A 21,066-nucleotide genomic window follows, 5' to 3' on the forward strand; every position below is an offset into this window, starting at 1 on the left:
TTTTTGCTTAAATGATTGATCTCGCTACTGTTGCTACTATGATGTGCATATTACTTATTTAATTTTGTACAGGAGGTCCCGATACAGTCTCTTGACTATGGGACCTCCTCCTGTATACCAAACGCTTGTAACTTCGCTCAACTTTTAATAAAATTCTGATTCTGAAAAAAAAAAAGCAACGTCAGCGACTAACCCGTTTTATGACTGAAACACGAAGGATGACAAGATAGGTTCTGGTGTGACGTAACACAGCGGCCGCCTGTACTGCGCGCCCGGTTTCAATATCGGAGCCTTTAATGGATGACTAATATATCAAATTACGTGCAACTTTATGGATTAAAGAAACACTAAGAAATGTATTGTGAAGATCGACAACTTTTTCTACACCCCCCTGCCCCCCCGTTTCTTCCACCAGAAAAAAATGTCTCGCTACACTCCTATAGTGAAGACCACCTTGTCATATTTTTTTATTAGGCTGTATTGTCTAAACAGCAAACCTCGTATATAACATACATAGTGCTGCGAGTGTTGCTGCGCATGCGTCCTATTTCATTCTTCTTGTACAAAAGCAGGCGGCCTTTTCATGAATAACTTCATTCCTGTCATCTGCTTTTCTTCCCAATTGTTCTCGTGCAGCACCTACCCCATCAAACTCTGCTCTAAAGCTCGTATGGTTGATTGAAGTCGTGGACGTCAACTGGCAGATCCAGAGGGCTTTATAGATATCCTGAACCCCCCTTAATTTTTTCATGTATACACCGAGAAGAGAACCTATCAGGTATTCCCATAAGTTGAGCACCCCCCTCCCGTAAGCTGAACCAACTCCGTCGTAATAACACTGCATCCGCTCCTGGTTCTTGTGCGCATTCTCCTTTACGGAGGATCGTGCGCATTAGGTTTAGAGGGGTATATATGTGGCTGAAAAATGTGATGGAATCGTGTGCTCCTTGATTGCAGCCCATCCACTACGAGGAGTACAACTGGGCAGGAGAGCAGTACGCGGGAGGCTGCTACACTTGCATGATGCCGCCTGGATTTCTCACCACTTTCAAGAAGTAAGTCATTCCCGCAACACAGACCAAGTCAGCAAATGAGACAACGCCAGTCATTCCGCCGCCTAAGAACCACTCGTTGCATTTAGCACGCTGAAGAGGAACACGTACAGTCTAAAAGACTACGGTCACCTTTGATGTTCATTCATTCATACATAAGCAGACCTTGTATATATGTGCGCTTGTCAGAAAAACCTGAATACGTTGAACATGAATATGGCGCATCGAAAAAAAACATGGTTGATTCCTCAGTCATAGGAATTGGTATAATACGAAAGGGAACTATGTCTTCACAGGCGTATAGTTGGTTGTTTATTGTAGATTGATGTATGAAAGCTTGCACAATGTCTATTGGTGTTTGGCAGCTTTAGCACCGTTCGGCGTGGATGCACCCACGTTGTGTGGCACATCTCTATCTCGACGACTAACGCCAAAGATCATGATTTAACCCTTGTCGTAGGTGAAAAAATTACACCATCTCCCACTAAAGGGAACCATGTGGGGATGCGAAGCAGCGCATGGGTCGACTTAAAGTTCCGTTCATCACGGGCACCTTGCCCGATGTTAACGCGTCCTTGCAAGTGGAGCACACCATGAATTTACTGTAGTTGCTGTTGCTGTTACTCGTGCCGAACTCTTGTTGGAGCACGCCTCGCGGGTTCATCGCGCGTCTGCAGAATCACGTTCCCCGACGCCATCACGTGACTGCTGAGAGAGGGTAAGGGGGAGAGGCCACAGCGTCTTACCCAGCCCCTTACACAGGCCCGAACGCGCTAGCGCGTGCCAGCACGCATGGTTTTGTCTGCGTTACGCCAAGCTAGGAAAGCATACGGAAGTCCGGGCCCCTAAAGTGCTCTGCACGTACCATCATCAAGGCGGTCGAAGAACAAGAGAAGGCAGACTTCTCCTTGGCGCGAGCGCGCGCTCAGATGGCTATGCTAAGGTGGTAGAAAGCGGACGGTCGCCAATGAAACTATGGACACAGACCAGCTCAAACGCTGCTTCGCATCTAATAATTAACATACACAGCATATACTGCATACCGCGCAAAAATGGCATCAACAATCGCATAACACTGGTACTCGATATGCACTCATTCAAAGCGTCGCCATTTGATGAGAGAAACGCCAAGATGTGCGTTCTCCAGTAATAAGCTAAACTGCGCTCGTGCGTAATAAGGTAATAAGGTAACCTGTGCTCGTGCGTATACCGCACAGCGCTTCAGGAACGCGAGAGGAAGAGTTCGTAGCTTGAGCCGTGAACACGCGAAGGCGTTCCGCTGCCCGGTGGCGACCCTCTCGTTGCACCGAAAGCTGAAACTACCAAACCGTACCTGTCGGCGCTCGTTAACGTCATCATGCAGTACTTAAGGCTTTGAGAGCTCGTCTTAGAGACAAACCTTAAGCATTGTCGTTTATCGTATTATTGTTATCTTTTTATTGCGATATGAACTATATGAACACTCGGCTGGTTTTTGCTGTCGCCGTCATGTCCTATATATATATATATATATATATATATATATATATATATATATATATATATATATATATATCTTACTCTGACGAAGGCCGTGCTACGGCCGAAACGCCGACGTAATAAATGAAGTTTTCTGGAAGTGCCACCTCTCATACCTTTATATATATATATATATATATATATATATATATATATATATATATATGTGTGTGTGTGTGTGTGTGTAAAAGCCACAAAGAAAAATATTTCAGAAGAAATTTTTTCCGAAGCGCGTGATCGGGGATTCGAACCTGCGACCCCTCGCTCCTCAGCGCGTGGCGTTTAAGGGGGTATTCACACGAGGGAGAAGTACGCGGGGGACACGGGTGGATTTCGGATCACGTCATTCCAACGTCACGGATTAGTGAGTGGGCGCGACCCCCCCGCGCCTCTTCGGAGGACACGGGGACCATTTCTCCGAGAGGACAAACGATCCCCCGGCAGTGGGAGATATAGTGGAATTTCAGGCTCTTGTTTAGCCACATTGTTTGACTTGCTTATGCAGAGAGCGGCAGTGGGTGTCCAGTCCGTAGCTGGTCGTTTGCAGCTCGTCGTCAGCAGCTGGTGAAACGGGCGGTACAAGCCACCAGAGTAGTCTGGTAACACTGGTCTCCCACTCCGTTCGCCTCGTTCGTGTGAGTGGGGGACATTTGTGAGGAATTCCTCTCGTGAGCTGACGTCACTAGGCTCCGCCTTTATCCCCCAGGATTTGTGTCCCGTGTGTATACCGCTTAGAGGACTCGGCCACGGAGCATGCGTCCTTGAACATACTAACGGCAAGCTATTTATATACACCATTTACCGCTGTTGGTTGCAGACCTCGGAGGCGCTTCCACGTGTTCTCTTCATCACCAGAGAGATGGCGCGAAGGGCGCGCTTTAAAAGTCGTCGCCCCGCTCGGTTTTCACCGGAGCAGCGATGCGCGCGCGCATCCTACCTGTACAAACAGTACTTTGCTCTACAGGGCGTGGTCGTCCGTGCGCGCTGCTTATCTCGTGTGTGTGTGGGGGGGGGGGGGGGGGGGGTGCGGAATAGTGGCGGTTTGTACGTCTTGTGCTTTCACCGCAAATTTTGCGCTGATGTTACGGAGCGCACGAAGGTCACTTCGCTCGCTGCAGCGGCCCTGTTTGCGAAAGGAGTGAGCTGCTAGCTAGAAGAGCCGAAGTATGGGCAGTTGGTTGTGCGTAGTCTACACGTGCAGCGTACTGCTCAAACACAAAGTAACAACTGTGACAGTTGTTCGTGCTCGTCCTGTGTGTACCTGTGCGTTCGTTTCGTGTGTCCTTCTATGTGATTGAGCAGCGCGCTTCTAGTGTCGAGCTGTGACAATTGTTAGTTCGCTCTCGTCCTGTGTGTGTTCTTTTCGTGCATCGTCTTATCAGTGGGCATCAACTCGAAATTGGGTTGGGATCACTAGAAAATCCACTTTGACCTAACAAGGTGTCTGGTTAGAACAGCTCAGTGAAAAATTGCGAAAACTGCATCCGATTGTCTGTTGTTCTTTTTTCTCATCTTCAGTCCTTCCCAAGTTTGATAGTTGTGTGCGAATTCGATTGGCGCCTACATCGCGATTGCCGTGATCGCCCTGGCGCAGTCTGATCCGGGAGCCCATCGGACGGCTTCACTTCGCCGGCACCGAGACGGCGAGCCAGTGGTCGGGCTACATCAACGGTGCCGTCCAGGCGGGCGAGAGGGCCGCCAAGGAGGTTCTTCACGCACAGGGCTTGATCGGCGAGGAGCGCATCTGGGAGCCCGAACCACCCGCCGACGACGTGAGTCTTCCATTGCTTCTGGGAGGAAGAAATCTTGAATGTTCCAACGTTTGTTTTATGCCTACAACTAAGTACGACTAAAGTGCGCACTTTATGGATTAGGAGGAACGACAGACTTAGCCAGGTGTGTGTGTGTTGCGGGGGTAACCGCGCTCCGCTCGGGAACTCCGGGCGCCGCGCACGTCTACAAAACTTTGTTGAGATGTTCACAGCTTTTCTTTTTGGATTGTGTGTGTGCGTGCGTGTATGCGTGTGCGTGCCTGAGCGCGCGTGTGTGTGTGCGTGTGTGTGAGGGGGGGGGGGGTGCGTGCGTATTATCAAGCTCGAGATCTCTTTAAGCATTTTGCAGCCTTGACGTGTATCGTTGTTTTGTTGCAGGTGATTCCCGAGATCCCGTTCACGGACACGTTCATGGAGAAGCACTTGCCTTCCGTCGGCGACTTCCTGTCGCTCGTTTGCTTCCTGGTTCTGCCAATAGGAACCGCTGTCGGCTGGGCGCTGCTCGGTCACCGCCTGCCGTACTTTGCGCATTGACACTGTCTGCTGCCAAATAATGTGTTCATCGCATCCCTCCATTTGTTCAAGAAGGCTCGAAGAATAGTGACCGTCTTCTTGGCAGGCAGTTAACAAAAGCTCGAGCAACAATGTATTCAATCAGCGGGAAATTTTCATTCATTACAGGGACAATCTGTGGGCGCAGGTCAGTGCGCACCGCCATAAATGTTTGAATTACATGCGTTTGTCTTGTTTCGCTTGTGTAAAGAAATACCGACGCAAGCGCTGGCTAACAGTTGTGCTTAATGGTGAAAAAGACACCTCTTTTAAATGCCGATGTCAAGCATGGGAAAGGCAGGAGAAGGACGTGAAAAGAGCGGTTTATACCAAGCCAACAAGGTAGAACGCAAGAACAGCCATCGAAAGGTGCAGCACTACAAATCGTGATCTTTAGTCTAGCTTTCCGTACACGGAAACGCGATAGCCGCATCCAGAAGATAAACGTATGCTTCAAACAAAGAAAGAGAATGCGTGCTGAAGCGATTGTCACCTAACTTCTTAAAATGGTAGGCTTCATATAAGCCGACGTGCTTAGAAGCCTGCCGCATATTTACAACTGCACGGAGGGGATACAGCCAGCATTCGTTAAAAAGAGTTTTCAAGGCGGTGCTCACTGTTTTGCGTGCTCATGTAGCCAGTTGTGTTTACGTGAAAACCCCGCTGCGTCCAACCTCTCTCGGCGCTCTCAGAAAACGAAACTTCGCTGGGCGCCATAAAATCGTCTCCAAATAATTCAACATCGCGCGCTCGAACGAACTAGGTCTCCTGCAGCGATAAGTGGATTGTTAGCTGCTTGTTTCGACAGAAAAACAATGTTGCAAGAGAAAAACAAAATGTAAAATTTTTCTTGATGCTGTGGCTGCTGCTGATGATGAATTATTGCTGAGCCTTGTAATGGGTATGAAGCTTAATGCACCAGCTTGTTAGGCAGTTCACATGCTGTGAGGCTACGCTTCTACCACGCAATATTACATCTGTTGACGTCACTCATCGCCCGACATATCACTGCAGGGCTTGGCTCTGCGGCAGAATACTTGACTTCCACGCAGGATACCCGGGTTCGATTACGCCTCGAATCTTGTCTTTTATTTTTTTTTATCCATCGGGATTTTCCATTCACGAGCAACGACACCGGATTTTCTGCGGCAAGGGCTGAAAGCTATTACAGCAAGGCACCTGCGCCTTCGCACACGAACTATATCGCCGCGAGATCGGGCTACAGGTGGCAGCACCGTCGCCGCGCTAGTGTGGATAGGCGGTTGTCGGCGCATATACAAACGCACACAACAGCATTTCGTTGTGAGCGATTTGACCCGATTTCCGGCAAGCAAAATTCGTTGACTGCAGCTTTCTGGTAATGTGTGCGCTCTTCATTCCCGAATTAATGCACGAAGTGCGCCGAACGTTACTATTACTTGTGAGAGAAGCGCATTCTGCCAACGAATGGGTTGCTCGCCTTCGGCAACAGTCGGCGTTTTCGGAATGGATGACGTTTTCTTGTTTTTTTTTGTACATGTTTAGCTTGTGTTCCACTGCTGTAGTGCGACTGAATTAAGTATTTACTTCTTGTTCATCTGGATACCCCCCCAACAAAAAGAAAGCCCATATTCCTGCACGATGAGTTCAAATAGCACTATGTGCACTGCGTGCTCAAACCAGGGGCGTAGCCAGGGTGGGGGGTTGGGGGTTTCAGCCCCCCCCCCCCGAATTTTTTCAGTTTTGCTTGCGTATATAGTATACACGCGCACATACAAACGCACGCACGAACATACACAATGTATGGTTGACCCCCCCCCCCCCCCCGCCCAAAAAAAATTTCTGGCTACGCCCTTGGCTCAAATATTCATCCGCATTTCTTATTCAGTTCTCCATGAAATCTAGGCCAGTTGATGAGTTTACTGAGGAAAGCCGGACAGCGCTTTAGCGAGACTAACACGCACACGCTTGTTTTCATTCCAGTAACAGTACACAAAGGTAAATGTACAGCACGGAACTTTCTTCGATTGATTACTTGCACGAAAGTAATGGAACAACGGCCCGGTTATTTCACGGGATCAAAGTACGTTTTTTCGTGCGAATAATGTCCGCTGCCTTCCGTCAATCTACTATAACAACGCAACAGATAATGTAAAGAAAAAAAGGTGTGGCTTCGCGTGAAATTACTACGACATAAATGTAAAGTGCGCCGTTTGGATTAATTTTGACTTTCAAGGCTCTTTAACGCGTATCTTAATCTAATAATAATAATATCTGGGGTTTAACGTCCCAAAATCACCATATGATTATGAGAGACGCCGTAGTTGAGGGCTCCGGAAATTTCGAGCACCTGGGGTTCTTTAACGTGCACCTAAATATAAGTACACGGGCCTCAAACATTTTCGCCTCCATCGAAAATGCAGCCGCCGCGGCCGGGATTCGAACCCGCGACCTTCGGGTCAGCAGTCGAGCGCCATAACCACTAGACCACCGTGGCGGGGCTATCTTAATCTAAGTACACGGGTGTCTTTGTATACATTTCGCCACAAGTTGTAAATTATAATTGCGCAAGGCAACTCAGTTTTGCGATTTCTGTCATTCCATTTTCGATTCTGTTTAGGGGACAATTTACGTACCGAAGTGTCGGACGCGACTTGACAGAAATATTTCTCTGCAGTGGGACCAGGACCGTACACAACTAAAACTCGTCACGTAACCTATAAACGACAGTCCTGAAGTTATACACCTAACCACAACGCGCAAGTGCATGAGAGCCCTTTTTCTTTTTACCACCGAGCCGCTAAAAGGCTATATTCACATGAGATTTAATACTTCTCATCTTTAGGACAACGCCAAGTGCACTTTGCAATGCGCTTGGACCACAGAGCGGCACCTAGCTACACTGATATGACTCGCGTGAACGGAGGGTAGGACGACCACACACAGCACTCTCGACAAGGGCACTTAATGATCTTATCGCAGTACATATACAGCCGATCAAGGCCAAATGCTTCTTTACATCGTGTTAGGCATACGTACGAGCGGTTAAAGTTGCACTAACGCAACGGAACAAGCCGCCTTTTGAGGACCTGCATGGCGTACGCGCACATGCAAACACAACGTGGCTAGCAGACGACGCATGGAGCAATCCACACTAGGCGCGGTTCAGCCAGAAGCCGCCAGGCGGCGACTCCGCTCGATCTCGCGGCCAATACGTCGTGGCGGGAGTACTTGGCCGCAGGTGAAGTCACTTTGAGGAGACCAACTAACAAAATGTTGCTGATGGTGCTTAGGACCTTCTAAGTAGCATAGTTGGACCCATAGTGATGTGGAATGAAGCTCTGGGCCCACGCGGCGACGTATAGGCATCGTGCAGTGGAGCTTTCGAAACGCGACAGCAGCGCAAGAGCCCGCAGCCCCGAGTAGAAGAGAACGCACGAGGCTCCGCGCGACGCTGTGCGCACGAAACACCAAAAAACAATAACAACAAAACGCTAAGTAATCCAGCGGTATAATAACAGTCGTATAACAAGGTTCGTCTATTTGTAAGACGCAAGACACCTTCGTTCATTATTCAGTCTATTAACGAAAAGAAAAAAAAAACTATTCTGCCCGGTAAGAACACTGAACCATTTCTTAATGCGAACGCATCTACTGCAAGAAGTCTCGCTGCAGCCTTCGCAGAGTTGCACCTGATGTGTGAAACGAAGTATACGTCGTATCGATGCGTGCGCGCACATCAGGGCACCCTAGCAATAACGTATGGTATGGTACAGTGGCGTACCAACTCGTTGGCGAGTGGGGGGGGGGGGCTGGCGTCTCTCACTCTGTCCGCCATATATATATATATATATATATATATATATATATATATATATATATATATACCAGAGAGAGGGAACTACATTTTCTCTGAATTTGACGTGATTTTTTATATTCACAGAGATGATTAGATGATTTGCTTTTCAAAACTGTTTGTTTTCAATCAAGGAAGAATCTGACAAACAGATTGTGCAGGCTGGGCCGTCCTATAGCGCGACAACACAGCAGTGTTTAATAACATTTTGGCAATATTACTGTAAAGTTTAAAACGTGCAGCCACATTTAACCTGTACTTCATCTGAGCATTCCATCTGCGAACTTCACAGTCTCAGTTTGGGGTTGTAGATATGATGAGTATGAAGATACTGCTATGACTCTAGTACCTTAAGTTCTCACTTGTTAAAAAAAAAAAAAGACATGTGGCTGACAAAGCAAGGTACTTCGCAGAAGTGCCAGTTTCTTTACTCTTAGAGCCTTAATAAAGTCTTTCTAAAGAAGAAAGTCAAGTTCAGTCGATTAATATTTATGGAAACCACATTGAGCTGGTTAACCATAGGTATAAGATTATAAACGACTGCGGATTTATATACTAGGTGTCGTTCCCTGTCCTCCTATTTTTCCCAGCTTGGGTGGGGGGTGGACGAGAAAGCGGTGAAGTGGCCCCTTTACTCCTCCCTCCAGCCCCTCCAATTAGATAGCCTACGCAAACTGTGTAAGCTTAAATTTTCTTTGAAAAAATATGGGTGATTATAACGTTAAAACTCCAGGTGGTCGAAATTTCCGGAGCCCTCCACTACGGCGTCTCTCATAATTATATCGTGGTTTTGGGACGTTAAACCCCAGATATTATTATTATTATTATTATTATTATTATTATTATTATAACGTTAAACTACCCCGCATTGTCTCCTTCCGTATAGGTCCTTATATAGCTGTTAATGATTGGTCGAAATTTTTTGGGTCACGCCTACAGCACCTGCTCGTAACACAACGCAGCAAATGACGCGCAAGTGATCCACCGCGTAATTATCACTTACGCATGACTGCGTAAAGAAAACAATAATAATAAACTATTTTCAATACGGTGTATTATTGGTCATTGGTTCTTTGCTATTCGTCAGACATTTTCGGTGTGCCGTAAAATCGCCTCCTTGTTAGGCGACGTCACGAGTATTCGAAACCTCGTGGCGTTAAAATGAAGTCTGCACAATAGGCAGCGCATTACTGTGCTGAACAATACTTTTTTTTTTTGGAATAGCCACACAGTGTTTCTTTCTGAACATAATTCAAGAAGGCTGCCCGCAATCACACTGGCAGCGGCTACTTATAGCAGCAGGCGAGATGGATTCATATATGTATGATAGATACTTTCAGTAGTAGTATAACGATGTTGAGCTGCTCTTGCGCGTATACCACTTCCTGAGAACTCATTGTTGCTGACAGAGAGGTAGAGAGAAATAAACATTATTAGGAACAGACACAATCCTTTGCAGGTGGGCAGCCTTCTTAGTCCAGAAAACCATGGACGCTGATCATCTCCCTGGAAAGATAGATCAAGTTAAGGGGCAAACTTGAAGGCTGGGCTTCTCAATGTGCTCGACTCCACAGCCTTGTCAAAAGCCTCCGCGACCGCTGCACGCTACCATATGATAAGCAAGGTGAAGCAGGCTAATCGGAGACTAAAGTGAGAATCTTTTTTAGCTCTCCTGGCTAGGCGCAACTAAAATACTCGACACTTCTGCACACTCATCAACTCACAGCACCTTGAATATGGAGCAGTGGCGATGATATTCCTTTTCAAAGAAAAAACTGAATTTCCTGAAAAAGGAGAGCGTTTGATCGGGCTATAAAACGTTTACTGGTTCCCGCCCATATTTGCGTCACCGATTACTATAATTTCAGGCCATGCAGAACAAAATAAAATCATGACAGATTGCTGTAATGTTATAGAGCCCCAGCTAAGCAATAGCCTCCTCTGTAATGCTCGAACGCAAGACGCGAAAGCGTGGAATAGGCAGCCCCACCGCAGAGAGCCTACAGCGCGTGGTCATGACACACAGAGGACAGTCGTCACAGCTGAATCGGAGGACACATTTTATAACATATTATTGCGATAGCAATTATATGGACAGTCTCGGCTGGATTTTGCCGTCGCCGTCGCCGTCGTCATGCACCGTATATGTATAAGTATGTATATATATATAAAGGCCCCAAAGAAAAATAACTCGGAAAAATGCTTCCGAAGCGCGGAATCGAACCAGGGACCCCTTGCTCCGCAGCGAGCGGCGCTATCCACTACGCCACGAAACGCAGATCCTCCACGTAGCTAACGGCGAGCGTTATATACACACCATTTAGCGCTGGACGGACTCAGAGACAGCAGGCGATAATAAGCGTTTCTTCATTACCAGCGAGGTGGCGCTAGCAGCCCGACGGGCGCATTTAAAAGTCGTCGGCGCGCTCGCTCGCTTCCGCTGTCTGCTCGCGCGGTTTTCTCGTGGCGAGGGGTAGAGGAATGTTTCACGCTTTCACCGTGATGTCCGGGGAGAGTATTTCGGCCGCGCGTTAAAAAAGTGCGGCCGGTGCGGCCCTCTGGCGGGGGTCTGGCCGTTGCCAGGCGAGCGAGACCGGCGAGACGGAGACGCGTAGACGCGGTGGCTCCGGCCATCGTATCGATAGTATGCGCTACCCTTCTGCGGTAGTGTTATGTTATTTCGGCAGAGTAAAAAGCTGGGCTTGGTGTTCCCTGACTACTGTGCGATGGAGTTAGGAGAGGCCAGGATAGACGCACATCATTATCTTTGTTTATTGCTAGCGTGCATGCTTGTTGACATCCGACCGTCAGTTCGTACACGTGTTGCATATCGTGCTTTAATTGTGGTGTTAATTCTAATGCGGCCGGACTGCTCGCACTGAGCTTACAAGAGTGCCCCCTACCTCTAGGCCGCACACCTTGATTTAACAGCACTAACATTGTTTCATTTCGTTGTTGCTGCAAGTATAAATTCTGAGTGAACAAAGCAGTACAAGGGCGTGCACTGTCGGCGCAGAGCATTACGACGTTCGGCGACGAGTATGGCGAGTACGAACAAGGTTCTGTCTTCGAGAGAAGAAGCGGCGCGGCGGGAAATATGATGGGAATTCGCTAGAGCATATGGGCCCAACGATGACGGGCCGACCCCGAGTTTCGAGTGAGAGAGGCGTGTCGCCGCAACTGCACGACAAAACTCGTCGGGAAGAGAGACGTCGGCCGCCCAGCAACGAAGGGAATCCGATCCTGACTTGCGAGTGGCCAAAGCAGGAGCTCACGGACCGTTTAGCGGCGTCATATTATCATCGCTGTATCGACAGCTAAAATAGTACTTAGTAAAAAACGCACCCCAAAGCCAAGGAAAAGGCACCAGCTCCGCAGTTTCATCAGTCTTCGCGACGCCAAGTCAGTGAAGCTGTGCTAAATTTTACCCTTGAATGTTGCATTTGTGCGCTGTGACGTGCAGCTCATGCAGTCACTGCTTCATCGCAATGCCCACTGAATACTTTGTAATACCAAAGGAAACATGGCACTGCCGCAGAACCCAACGACGGTCGGAGTGCCGCCGCGGCCGCGTCTTCGTCGTCTAGGCAACCGCGACCGCCGCGCGCGGAGCAGCTCTGTGTACCACGTGACTTTTTTAACGCGCGGCCGAAATACTCTCCCTGATGTCCGCGCTCATGTTACGGCGCGTACGAATGTCACTCGAGCTCAGGGACGCCGCAAAACGAACAAACAGAAGATGAGCGCGAACTATCAAGTGTCACAGCTCGACACTTGAAGCACGCTATAGTTTCCTTCGCTGCTTCGGCTGCCTTTGCAACAGAAGCGCTGTTCAAACTGAGAGTATCCATTGGCGAGCCTCACTTCGTATAGCATTAGTTCCTTGCTATCGCATTCATTGCTTCGCCCTTGCGGCGAAACTGTGACTTTTTTACGTTATTGCTGCGTTGAAGTAAAATTACCCGACTTGTTAGTTTCCCAGTCTGCAGCCCACAATGACTACTGTCGAAAGTGGGGGGGCTCCGCCCCCCTAATATTTCTCAGTGAGGGGGCTAGCGCCCCCCTTGCCCCCCCGGTTGGTACGCCTATGGTATGGTATGAATGACTTTAATGATGTCCTGAGGATTCAGTCCGGGACTGATGCGGCCCGCTCCCACGTCGGGACAGAGAGGCCAAGCCCTTCTGCCGCCACACGGGCCCTCTGGACAGCCCTGAGTTGGTCCGCCAGCAGGTAATTTTTTTTTTTTTTTTTTTGGGGGGGGGGTCCTAAAGGAGTACGGACACAAAATTTTGAAGGCGGGATGACTACTTGTGGGGTATATTTGTGTCGACACACATGCACCATCTACAAAATATTAACGCCTAATACAGCTCAGAACATATTTAAGATCAATTTTAGTGGGCGTCGCGCGACTGCGCGGGAACGCCCCACCTCACGGCATGGACAAAAACTGTTTTATCGTAAACCACCACAAGACACCTGCGTCACGAATTTGTGTTGGCCGCCATGATCCCTGCGAGCGTTATCTAAACTTTTCAACGGAGAGAGAGGGCACCTCCATGATGGACTTGCACGGGAGTACAAAGGCTGACTTCCTTGCCTCGGCAGTGCATTTTTGGGAGGTCACGCACGCACATCTAGGACCCGTGGGCTTTCTGCGCTGTGGAAGCGCGTCAAAGCGGCGGGCATCTGCTACGCGCCTGTTACTTTGGCCGCTATTAGCCAACATTGCGATAATTCGGGCCATATTACATCACTGCAAGTCCGCCGCGGTGGTATAGCGGTTACGGTGTTCGGCTGCCGACCCGAAGGCCGCGGGTTCGATCCTGGCCGCGGCGGTCGCATTTCGATGGAGGCGAAATGGTAGAGGCCCGGGTACTTAGATTCCGCTGCACGTTAAAGAACACCAGATGGTCGAAATTTCCGGAGCCCTCCACTACGGAGTCTCTCATAATCATATCGTGGTTTTGGGACGCAAAACCCCATGTATTATTATTATTATTACATCACTGCAAGATAATACCGCAGCGACTCACCGCACAGAGAACGCGTTTGTATGCTGTGAAACGGGAATTTTGTATATTGCCTTCTAGCTGGTTTGTCGCCGCAATGGTCCGCACTTACGCGGCTGCTCGAGGAACGCATTCTGCACGCACTTCATCTTGAGCGGCTGCAGAAGAGATCGAGTAAGCCGAAGATCGCGAAGATAACCATGCAGGAGGACGTAGAAGATGTGGTCGTAGTAAATGGCCAGCCCATGCTGGCCATTTTTGCACCCTTCAAATCTTTTCTTTCATTTCGTGCGTTCGATTTGTTTTACAAGGCTGCCTCCCGCGTTCTACTGTTTTCTTATTAAGGCGAAAGCCCTAACTGTCTTATGCGCAGCAGAATGTGTCCGTCGGCGTGGCCGCGGTGCCAAAAATAAAAAAAAAAAAACTCGCGTAGCTCTCTCGTTCACTTGGTATATACCAAAATTGGCATGGAAGGGTATCAATGTGTCACCAACATAACTGATAGGTCATGACATCAATAACTTGACATGACTGCCATTTATGTAACGCGATTAAGGATAGTAATGTGGCGTGTGGCGCCAACCCGCATTCTTCGACCAGAAATCGTGCCGATGACGATATGTCTCTGTCAGATGATGAAAAACGTGGTGGTCACCAATCACGATCTGAACAACGTGTCAGACTTATTACCCGTTGGTTATGAATAGATTATGAAGAACTGAGCGCAGAGGAAAAATGTATGCAAAAGATACGTGAAAAAAAAAACAAGACAAACGAAAACAAATGAAACGTGGAACAATGTGAATGCCTCCCTTCACACCGAGCGAACTTCAGAAAACAAAACGTAATTCTCAGCTGAGAGCAGCTGATTCGTCTGCGGGACAAAAAAGAGGCTTGCTTTACCCGTCTGGCCATCCCTCTATATTAAGGCCTTAGGTGCGTCATCAGACGCGAAAAGTGATCGTCGCGGTGGCGACAACAAGAGCGATGCAAAACATCACGTGATGACCTCACCATATGACGTCAACATGTCGCCAAATGTTGTCATGTCTCATCACGTGACGCCATCTCGTGACGTCGTCGCTTGGTCAAAGGTGGGCCGATCACGGAGGCACTGCGATACCACGTTGGGTGCACAAAGCGTTCAAGCGGGATCTATACAATAGACCGAGAAGAAGCTTTCGCCTTCCAGTCGTCTTAGGCAAATGCATATAAGGGCCCGTGTGATCTTTTAATGGATATTTGAAAAACCTCTTCACAAGCTGGTTCGGTATTGTGGAGCTTCAGTACAAAAGGATGACGTTCGAGCTCACCAGAAAGAAAAAGCGGGAAATTGCGGTCGGGTGCCGCGTTGAAGCACACTCAATTGCCGTGGAAATAATCGCATTCCATATAACTACTCCTTTACATTTTTTTGTAAACTGTCTGAACCGCGCGAACGCTGACCGCCGTGAACCTTCAAAATATCTGCCTTTAAGCCTCTGTACGTGAGAATGAGTTGTTTGAACCCGTTTTCGTTTCGTTTGGTGAAACAATGCCCGCATCATCGCACAAACATTTCGTACTGATGTAAAGAAATCCCTGTAGATAGAAAAAAGCCCGACGCATGAGTGATCCCAGCTGGCTCCTAGACATCCAGTCTCTACCTATTTATAATGTAGATATATCTTATCGCATGTTATATTTTTTGTCCGGCAACGTACATAGGAGACTCCGCATTTGAACAATTTTCTAAAATGATTGAAATAACTCCTTCACATTTGTAAATTTTTTACCGCATTTTCGTTCAGGCTGCAGGCATTTAACTTGTACAGCAAGAACGCGGGTACTTGTATCTTTAACCATATATCTGTAAAGCACGCCTTTTATGTGCAAACTTGTGGAATAAGTTCGTTGGCCTGGCATTGCTTTTCTTTCAAATGTCCGAATAAGCTTCGCGCACGGTGAACCTTGTTGCTGTACGCTATCTCTGAAGCGAAGTAAGCTAACAATATCGTGGTGGTACGCCCATCTCTACTCTTTATCTTGTTTCCTTCACGCCTCCTTACTGTGCTCTGTCCTTAATAAAGTATACTAGTCGATTCTAACAAACTGTCGAATAAAGACATGTGCATGGCTGTAAACCAGTGTTGGCGACCGTGAGTGAAAAGCCCGTAGTTGTTAGCGAAGCGGTCAGTACACGTACAAATATTTCAGTTGACTGCGCGAGTAATTTACTTTTTTCAATGCTCTTAATTCTTGCATGAATGATGTTATTGCCCGCTTACCCGCGCGAATAACTTTGTTTTCCTTCTTCTGTTGTGTGCGCTCATGTTGCGCGCTTCCACGCACGCACAGTGTATACCACATTACGTTTCACCCTGTGGAGGCTAGCGAGACTTCTTGCAGTAAATTTGTTCGCATTAAGAAACAGTTCAATGTTTTACTACCCAGAATAAATTTTTCTTGTCGTCTTTAGGCTAAGTAATGAATGCCGATGTTTTGTACCTTACAAGCAAACAAACCCCGTTATACGGCTGTTATGTGGCTGGATCGTTTAGTGTATTAATGTTTTAATTTTTTTTTCTTGTACTTAATTTTCAGCACGTCGCGACGCGTCACGCGGAGGCTCGTACGAGCGGTGACAACACGACATGAATGACTTCATAAACCTCAATGACAAACTGGACGATGTATGCAGCTCTTTGCTGGCTGCTTCGCATTACCTCGATTCCCACACTGCGTGGGATCTGCCGATTTTTTTACTTTTTTCATCAGTGCTCATTATCCGAAAACTATTCGAAAAATATTTGGTATTTCTAATATGCACAACTCGGTCCCACTGCAGAATCGAATAGAACGCTATTCGATTCGGTATTCGAAATTTTCAAAAATTCGCACACCCCTACACTCCGTTTCACACATCAGGTGCAACTCTGTGGAAGTTGTGCAAGTAGTTCGGTTAGCAAAATGTGTCACTCTGCGCGTCTCGCGCGCCCAGTTTTCGTCCGCGAGACGCGCAGAGTGACACATTTTGCTAACCGAACTACTTGCACAACTTCCACAGAGTTGCACCTGATGTTTGAAACGGAGTGTAGGGGTGTGCGAATTTTTGAAAATTTCGAATACCGAATCGAATAGCGTTCTATTCGATTCTGCAGCGGGACCGAGTTGTGCATATTAGAAATACCAAATATTTTGGTAATGCGAAGCAGCCAGCAAAGAGCTGCATACATCGTCCAGTTTGTCATTGAGGTTTATGAAGTCATTCATGTCGTGACATCTAGTTCGCTATATATCGCGAGATTGTCATACATGCATGCGTGTATAATCTGGTATATTGCATGCTAATGAAACATATATTCTGCTACATATATACGATGCGTGACCTGCTATTTATGTTCGTCAGGCACTCTTGTCATGCCATACCAATTTGGGTATATATCCAGCAAACAAAATGGCCGGGAGTGCACCATGAGCGTGGCATCTAAATCATACCCTACATGACATGCATGTCATGATTTTCGTTTACCACCTGTTATTTATGTTCGTCACACAGTCACGTCGCGCGATACCAATTTTGGTGTATATCAAGCTAGCGAAACGGCCGCCAGCGCTTCATGAGTGTGGCACTTAATAATGCTGTGCATGACATGCGTGTCATGATTTTCATGTTACCACCTTTTATTTGTGTTCATCACACAGTGACGTCTCGCGATACCAATTTTGGTGTATATCAAGCTAGCGAAACGGCCGCCAGCGCGCCATGAGCGTGGCAGTAAGTCATGCTGTACATGACATGCATGTCATGATTTTCATGTTATGACCAGTCATTTATGTTCGACACACAATCACGTCACGCGATACCAATTTTGATGTATATCAAGCTAGCGAAACGGCCGCGAGCGCACTATGAGCGTGGAATGTAAATCATGCTGTACATGATATGCGTGCCATGATTTGCGCATTAGGACCTGTCACTCATGTTTGTCATACACTCTTGTCACGCCATACCAATTTTGGTATATATCAAAATAACGAAACGGCCGCAAGAGCACCAAAACAGTGGCATGTAAATCATGTCATTCATGACATGGATATCAAGATTTTCATGTTATGACCTGTCATTTATGTTCATCATACAGGCATGTTACGCCATACCAATTTTGGTGTACATTCGATTAACCAAGCGACCAGAGAGCACAAAGTCGTAGGCGGCTAGATAGATAGATAGATAGATAGATAGATAGATAGATAGATAGATAGATAGATAGATAGATAGATAGATAGATAGATAGATAGATAGATAGATAGATAGATAGATAGATAGATAGATAGATAGATAGATAGATAGATACGCTCAAAGTCGCAGAAGTCGCGGCCTTGCATGGGGAAGCCGCGCTGTCCCCATGCAAGGCCGCGTCCGCGCAATGGATGCTTGCGCAGGGGGCGCTGCGGTCCATCGGAGCGCCTGCACGGTGCATGTCGCGCAGGAGGAATCGGTGGAGTATCGCGCCTTGCCTTTTATTTTGCGCTCTCGCATGAACTCCACGTTTTCGTTCTGTTCGTGTGGGCAGAGATTGGAACACCTTGAACCGACCAAACATTGCATTCAATGTCGTCTCTTGTCTGGACACTGCCGTGATCACACTAAGATCAGTGGTGGATCCAGACACTCATTAATACTCGAAGCAAAACCAAAGGGCCAAAAAGTGGCTTTTATTTTTTTTTCTTAAGGAGTTACTGTTATCACAAGACTGCCATCATTATATATATGCTGTTAAATTGTCCTTACGAAGGTACCAAACATTTCTAAGATCACTTTTTAATAAGCAAACAATTCTGAGAGTAAGAACGTTACTTCAGATATATTTGGTGTGCTATGTCTCGTAATCATAAAGGTTGGTTCTCGATGTGTTACGGAGACAATAAACGCAATGCAGTTCTCAGAATGGGTGAGTATATTAATTACAGACATTGTAATGTTGGAATTTTTTTTAACGATAAGCTAAGTTCATGCAATTTCGCTCCATGTGTTATTAGATCTATTTACTGTCCTACAATATATATATATATATATATATATATATATATATATATATATAGACAGGGTTTTATTTTTGTCCAAGCTTGTTGCGGTCCAGGGAGGCGGCAGCCGGGGGACTATATAGCTATGGTGCCTAGAATATACTGTATATTCTAGGCACTATAATATGACGCCACAAATAAGTTGCGCCTCCAACAGGCTGAGACATTTGCAGCAGAAGCTTGGCACATCAGAACCATGTGTATCAGCCGAAGAACAGACATATGGTATCTTTTCCACGAGTACCTTGCCACAAGGTTCGAAATTATAAAATGAAAGGGGTGTTGGCTTTCATAATGTGCGTTGTATTTGGTTTTTGGCTCCTCCACTGAAAATATATAGGTTCGTTCTTTAATGACACTGTTGCATGCCGAAATGAGCGGGAAATAGGCGCGAAGCGCAGCGCAAGAACACATTCGCGGCACAAGAAATACTCATTCGCGGCACAAGAAATACTCAACCAGATGTGTCGTTCAATGTCAGTTTGTCGACTGCTAGCGCCCACCGTAGATGTTTCGCGCTGCTTATTTATTTCGTTTGCTTTTTTTTTTAGGTATAGGGATAGCTGACCGTTCTCTCGCATCGTAGTACAAGGTATTCGAAATCGGTTACATTTCCAAAACAGAGAACACACATGACAGACTCGCGCTGCTTTTCGCCTTTCGGCTATTCACGTTTAGGTTGTTCTTCGGTATCTCCCTTTCGCAAGCGGGTAGCGAGCACACATGTCCTCATGAAAGTATCAAAATAGAAACACTATTTTTTATACGTTTAGACCACCGAAAAAGAGCCTAAAGTGTCCCTCCTACAAGCGACGATCGAGGATTCGTCACTGTACAATTCACGTGAGAAAGCAGAAACATGATGGTTTAATTCTTCCAGGCTGTAAAAGTGTGACGCTAAAGGTGATGCCAAGCATCACGAATGCTCATATCCATCCCAATGCATTTGAAAAATTAAGGATGGCACCCTTTTCAACTTTTCGGCGATGAATTAAGTCATTAGGGGGTTATTTTTGTATTCCGACAAAGTCGAGAAAGCTGTGGCCCCGTGGATAATTCTCAAAGCTTTATTAAAAATATGAACAGGTTAATTAGAATAATGACCTCCCGAACGCCAACAAAAAAAAAGCCCTCTACCCAAATTCGCCTAACTGTGCGTTTCTGAAAGAATTTCTGGGTTATCTAAAAGAGTGGGAGACAATGCCACCAACACAACTGGCGGTTTCCTTTCATCGAGCACAGCAGAAGGGCTCCGTGTCACAATTGAGAGCACAGTGCAGCTGCTCGAATTTCTCAGGTCGGCTAGTTTCAGATATTTGACGACCCCAAATTTAATTGTTCGGCACTCTTCTGGCACAAATGATCATCCCACTGCTGCTCAGTTTTTGATTACTATAAATGCCCTTGCATTTTACAACCTCGCAAGACCATCCAAGTCGGGGAACTGTTCGCCGCAAGTCATCAGCTATCTTTTATCTGGGAATGACATAAAGTCACACACGCCTGCCACCTGGGGCGTAGCCAAGGGGGGGGGGGGGGGGGGTTCACCCCCCCCCCCCGAAATATTTCAGTTTTGCTTGCGTATATAGGCATGCACACATACAAACGCACGCACGAACATACATAAAGTATGGTTGAACCCCCCCCCCCCCGAAAAAAAGTTTCTGGCTACGCCCCTGCCTGCCACAATTGACGTCGTTAACAGCCTGATTGATGGTGGAGACTTCAGTGGCGCGGAGACTGCACTAGCGTCAGGCACAGACCACAGTGCATACGTGGAAAAAAAAAAGCCACGATATGCTGACTTACTACATTGCTGGTTATGTGGCGCGTAAGACACTAAAGAAGACACCAGTGCGAGACTTGTGCAACATGTCTCACATCAGACAGAAACACAGCTACGGGCCACTTATTTCAGCGTGAGTAAGCTGCATGAAAAGAGCATTGTGGATTTCAGCGCTTTCTTGAAAAAAACAGATTTGCCTCATCTGGGATGTGAAGGACATTCAAATTTCATCACAAAAAGCCTCCATGAAGTTCTGCATTTTACTTAGATTCCGCTTCTTCACGAAATCACTGAACAGCGAAAGAGAAGTAAAGCGGCAAAGAATTAAGCTGCTAAAGACGAGAAGGTGCAATTAAATGACGCTGACGAAACCCATGTCAAGGAACCAATAAAGATTAAAAATTCCGATGCTCTCAATCCCGTATCGTGAAGTGATAAGCAGGACGGATGCTCTGAGGGGTGGTGGTCATC

The 21,066-nt window shown here is 46.9% G+C and overlaps 1 protein-coding gene across 1 annotated transcript in view; it reads left to right on the plus strand.

Moving 5' to 3' along the window:
- Window positions 1-5,755, plus strand: part of LOC119393165 (amine oxidase [flavin-containing] B) — a 101,325-nt gene extending 95,570 nt beyond the window's left edge. The window contains exons 12-14 of the mRNA XM_037659989.2: window positions 958-1,055; window positions 4,165-4,342; window positions 4,721-5,755. Of these exons, the coding sequence (XP_037515917.1) occupies window positions 958-1,055; window positions 4,165-4,342; window positions 4,721-4,876 (432 nt within the window). The 3' untranslated portion in view covers window positions 4,877-5,755. The remainder of the gene's footprint in view (window positions 1-957; window positions 1,056-4,164; window positions 4,343-4,720) is intronic.
- The last annotated feature ends 15,311 nt before the right edge of the window (window positions 5,756-21,066 follow it).

This window comes from Rhipicephalus sanguineus, chromosome 5 (genome assembly GCF_013339695.2).
Source record: "Rhipicephalus sanguineus isolate Rsan-2018 chromosome 5, BIME_Rsan_1.4, whole genome shotgun sequence".
NCBI classification, from domain to species: domain Eukaryota; kingdom Metazoa; phylum Arthropoda; class Arachnida; order Ixodida; family Ixodidae; genus Rhipicephalus; species Rhipicephalus sanguineus.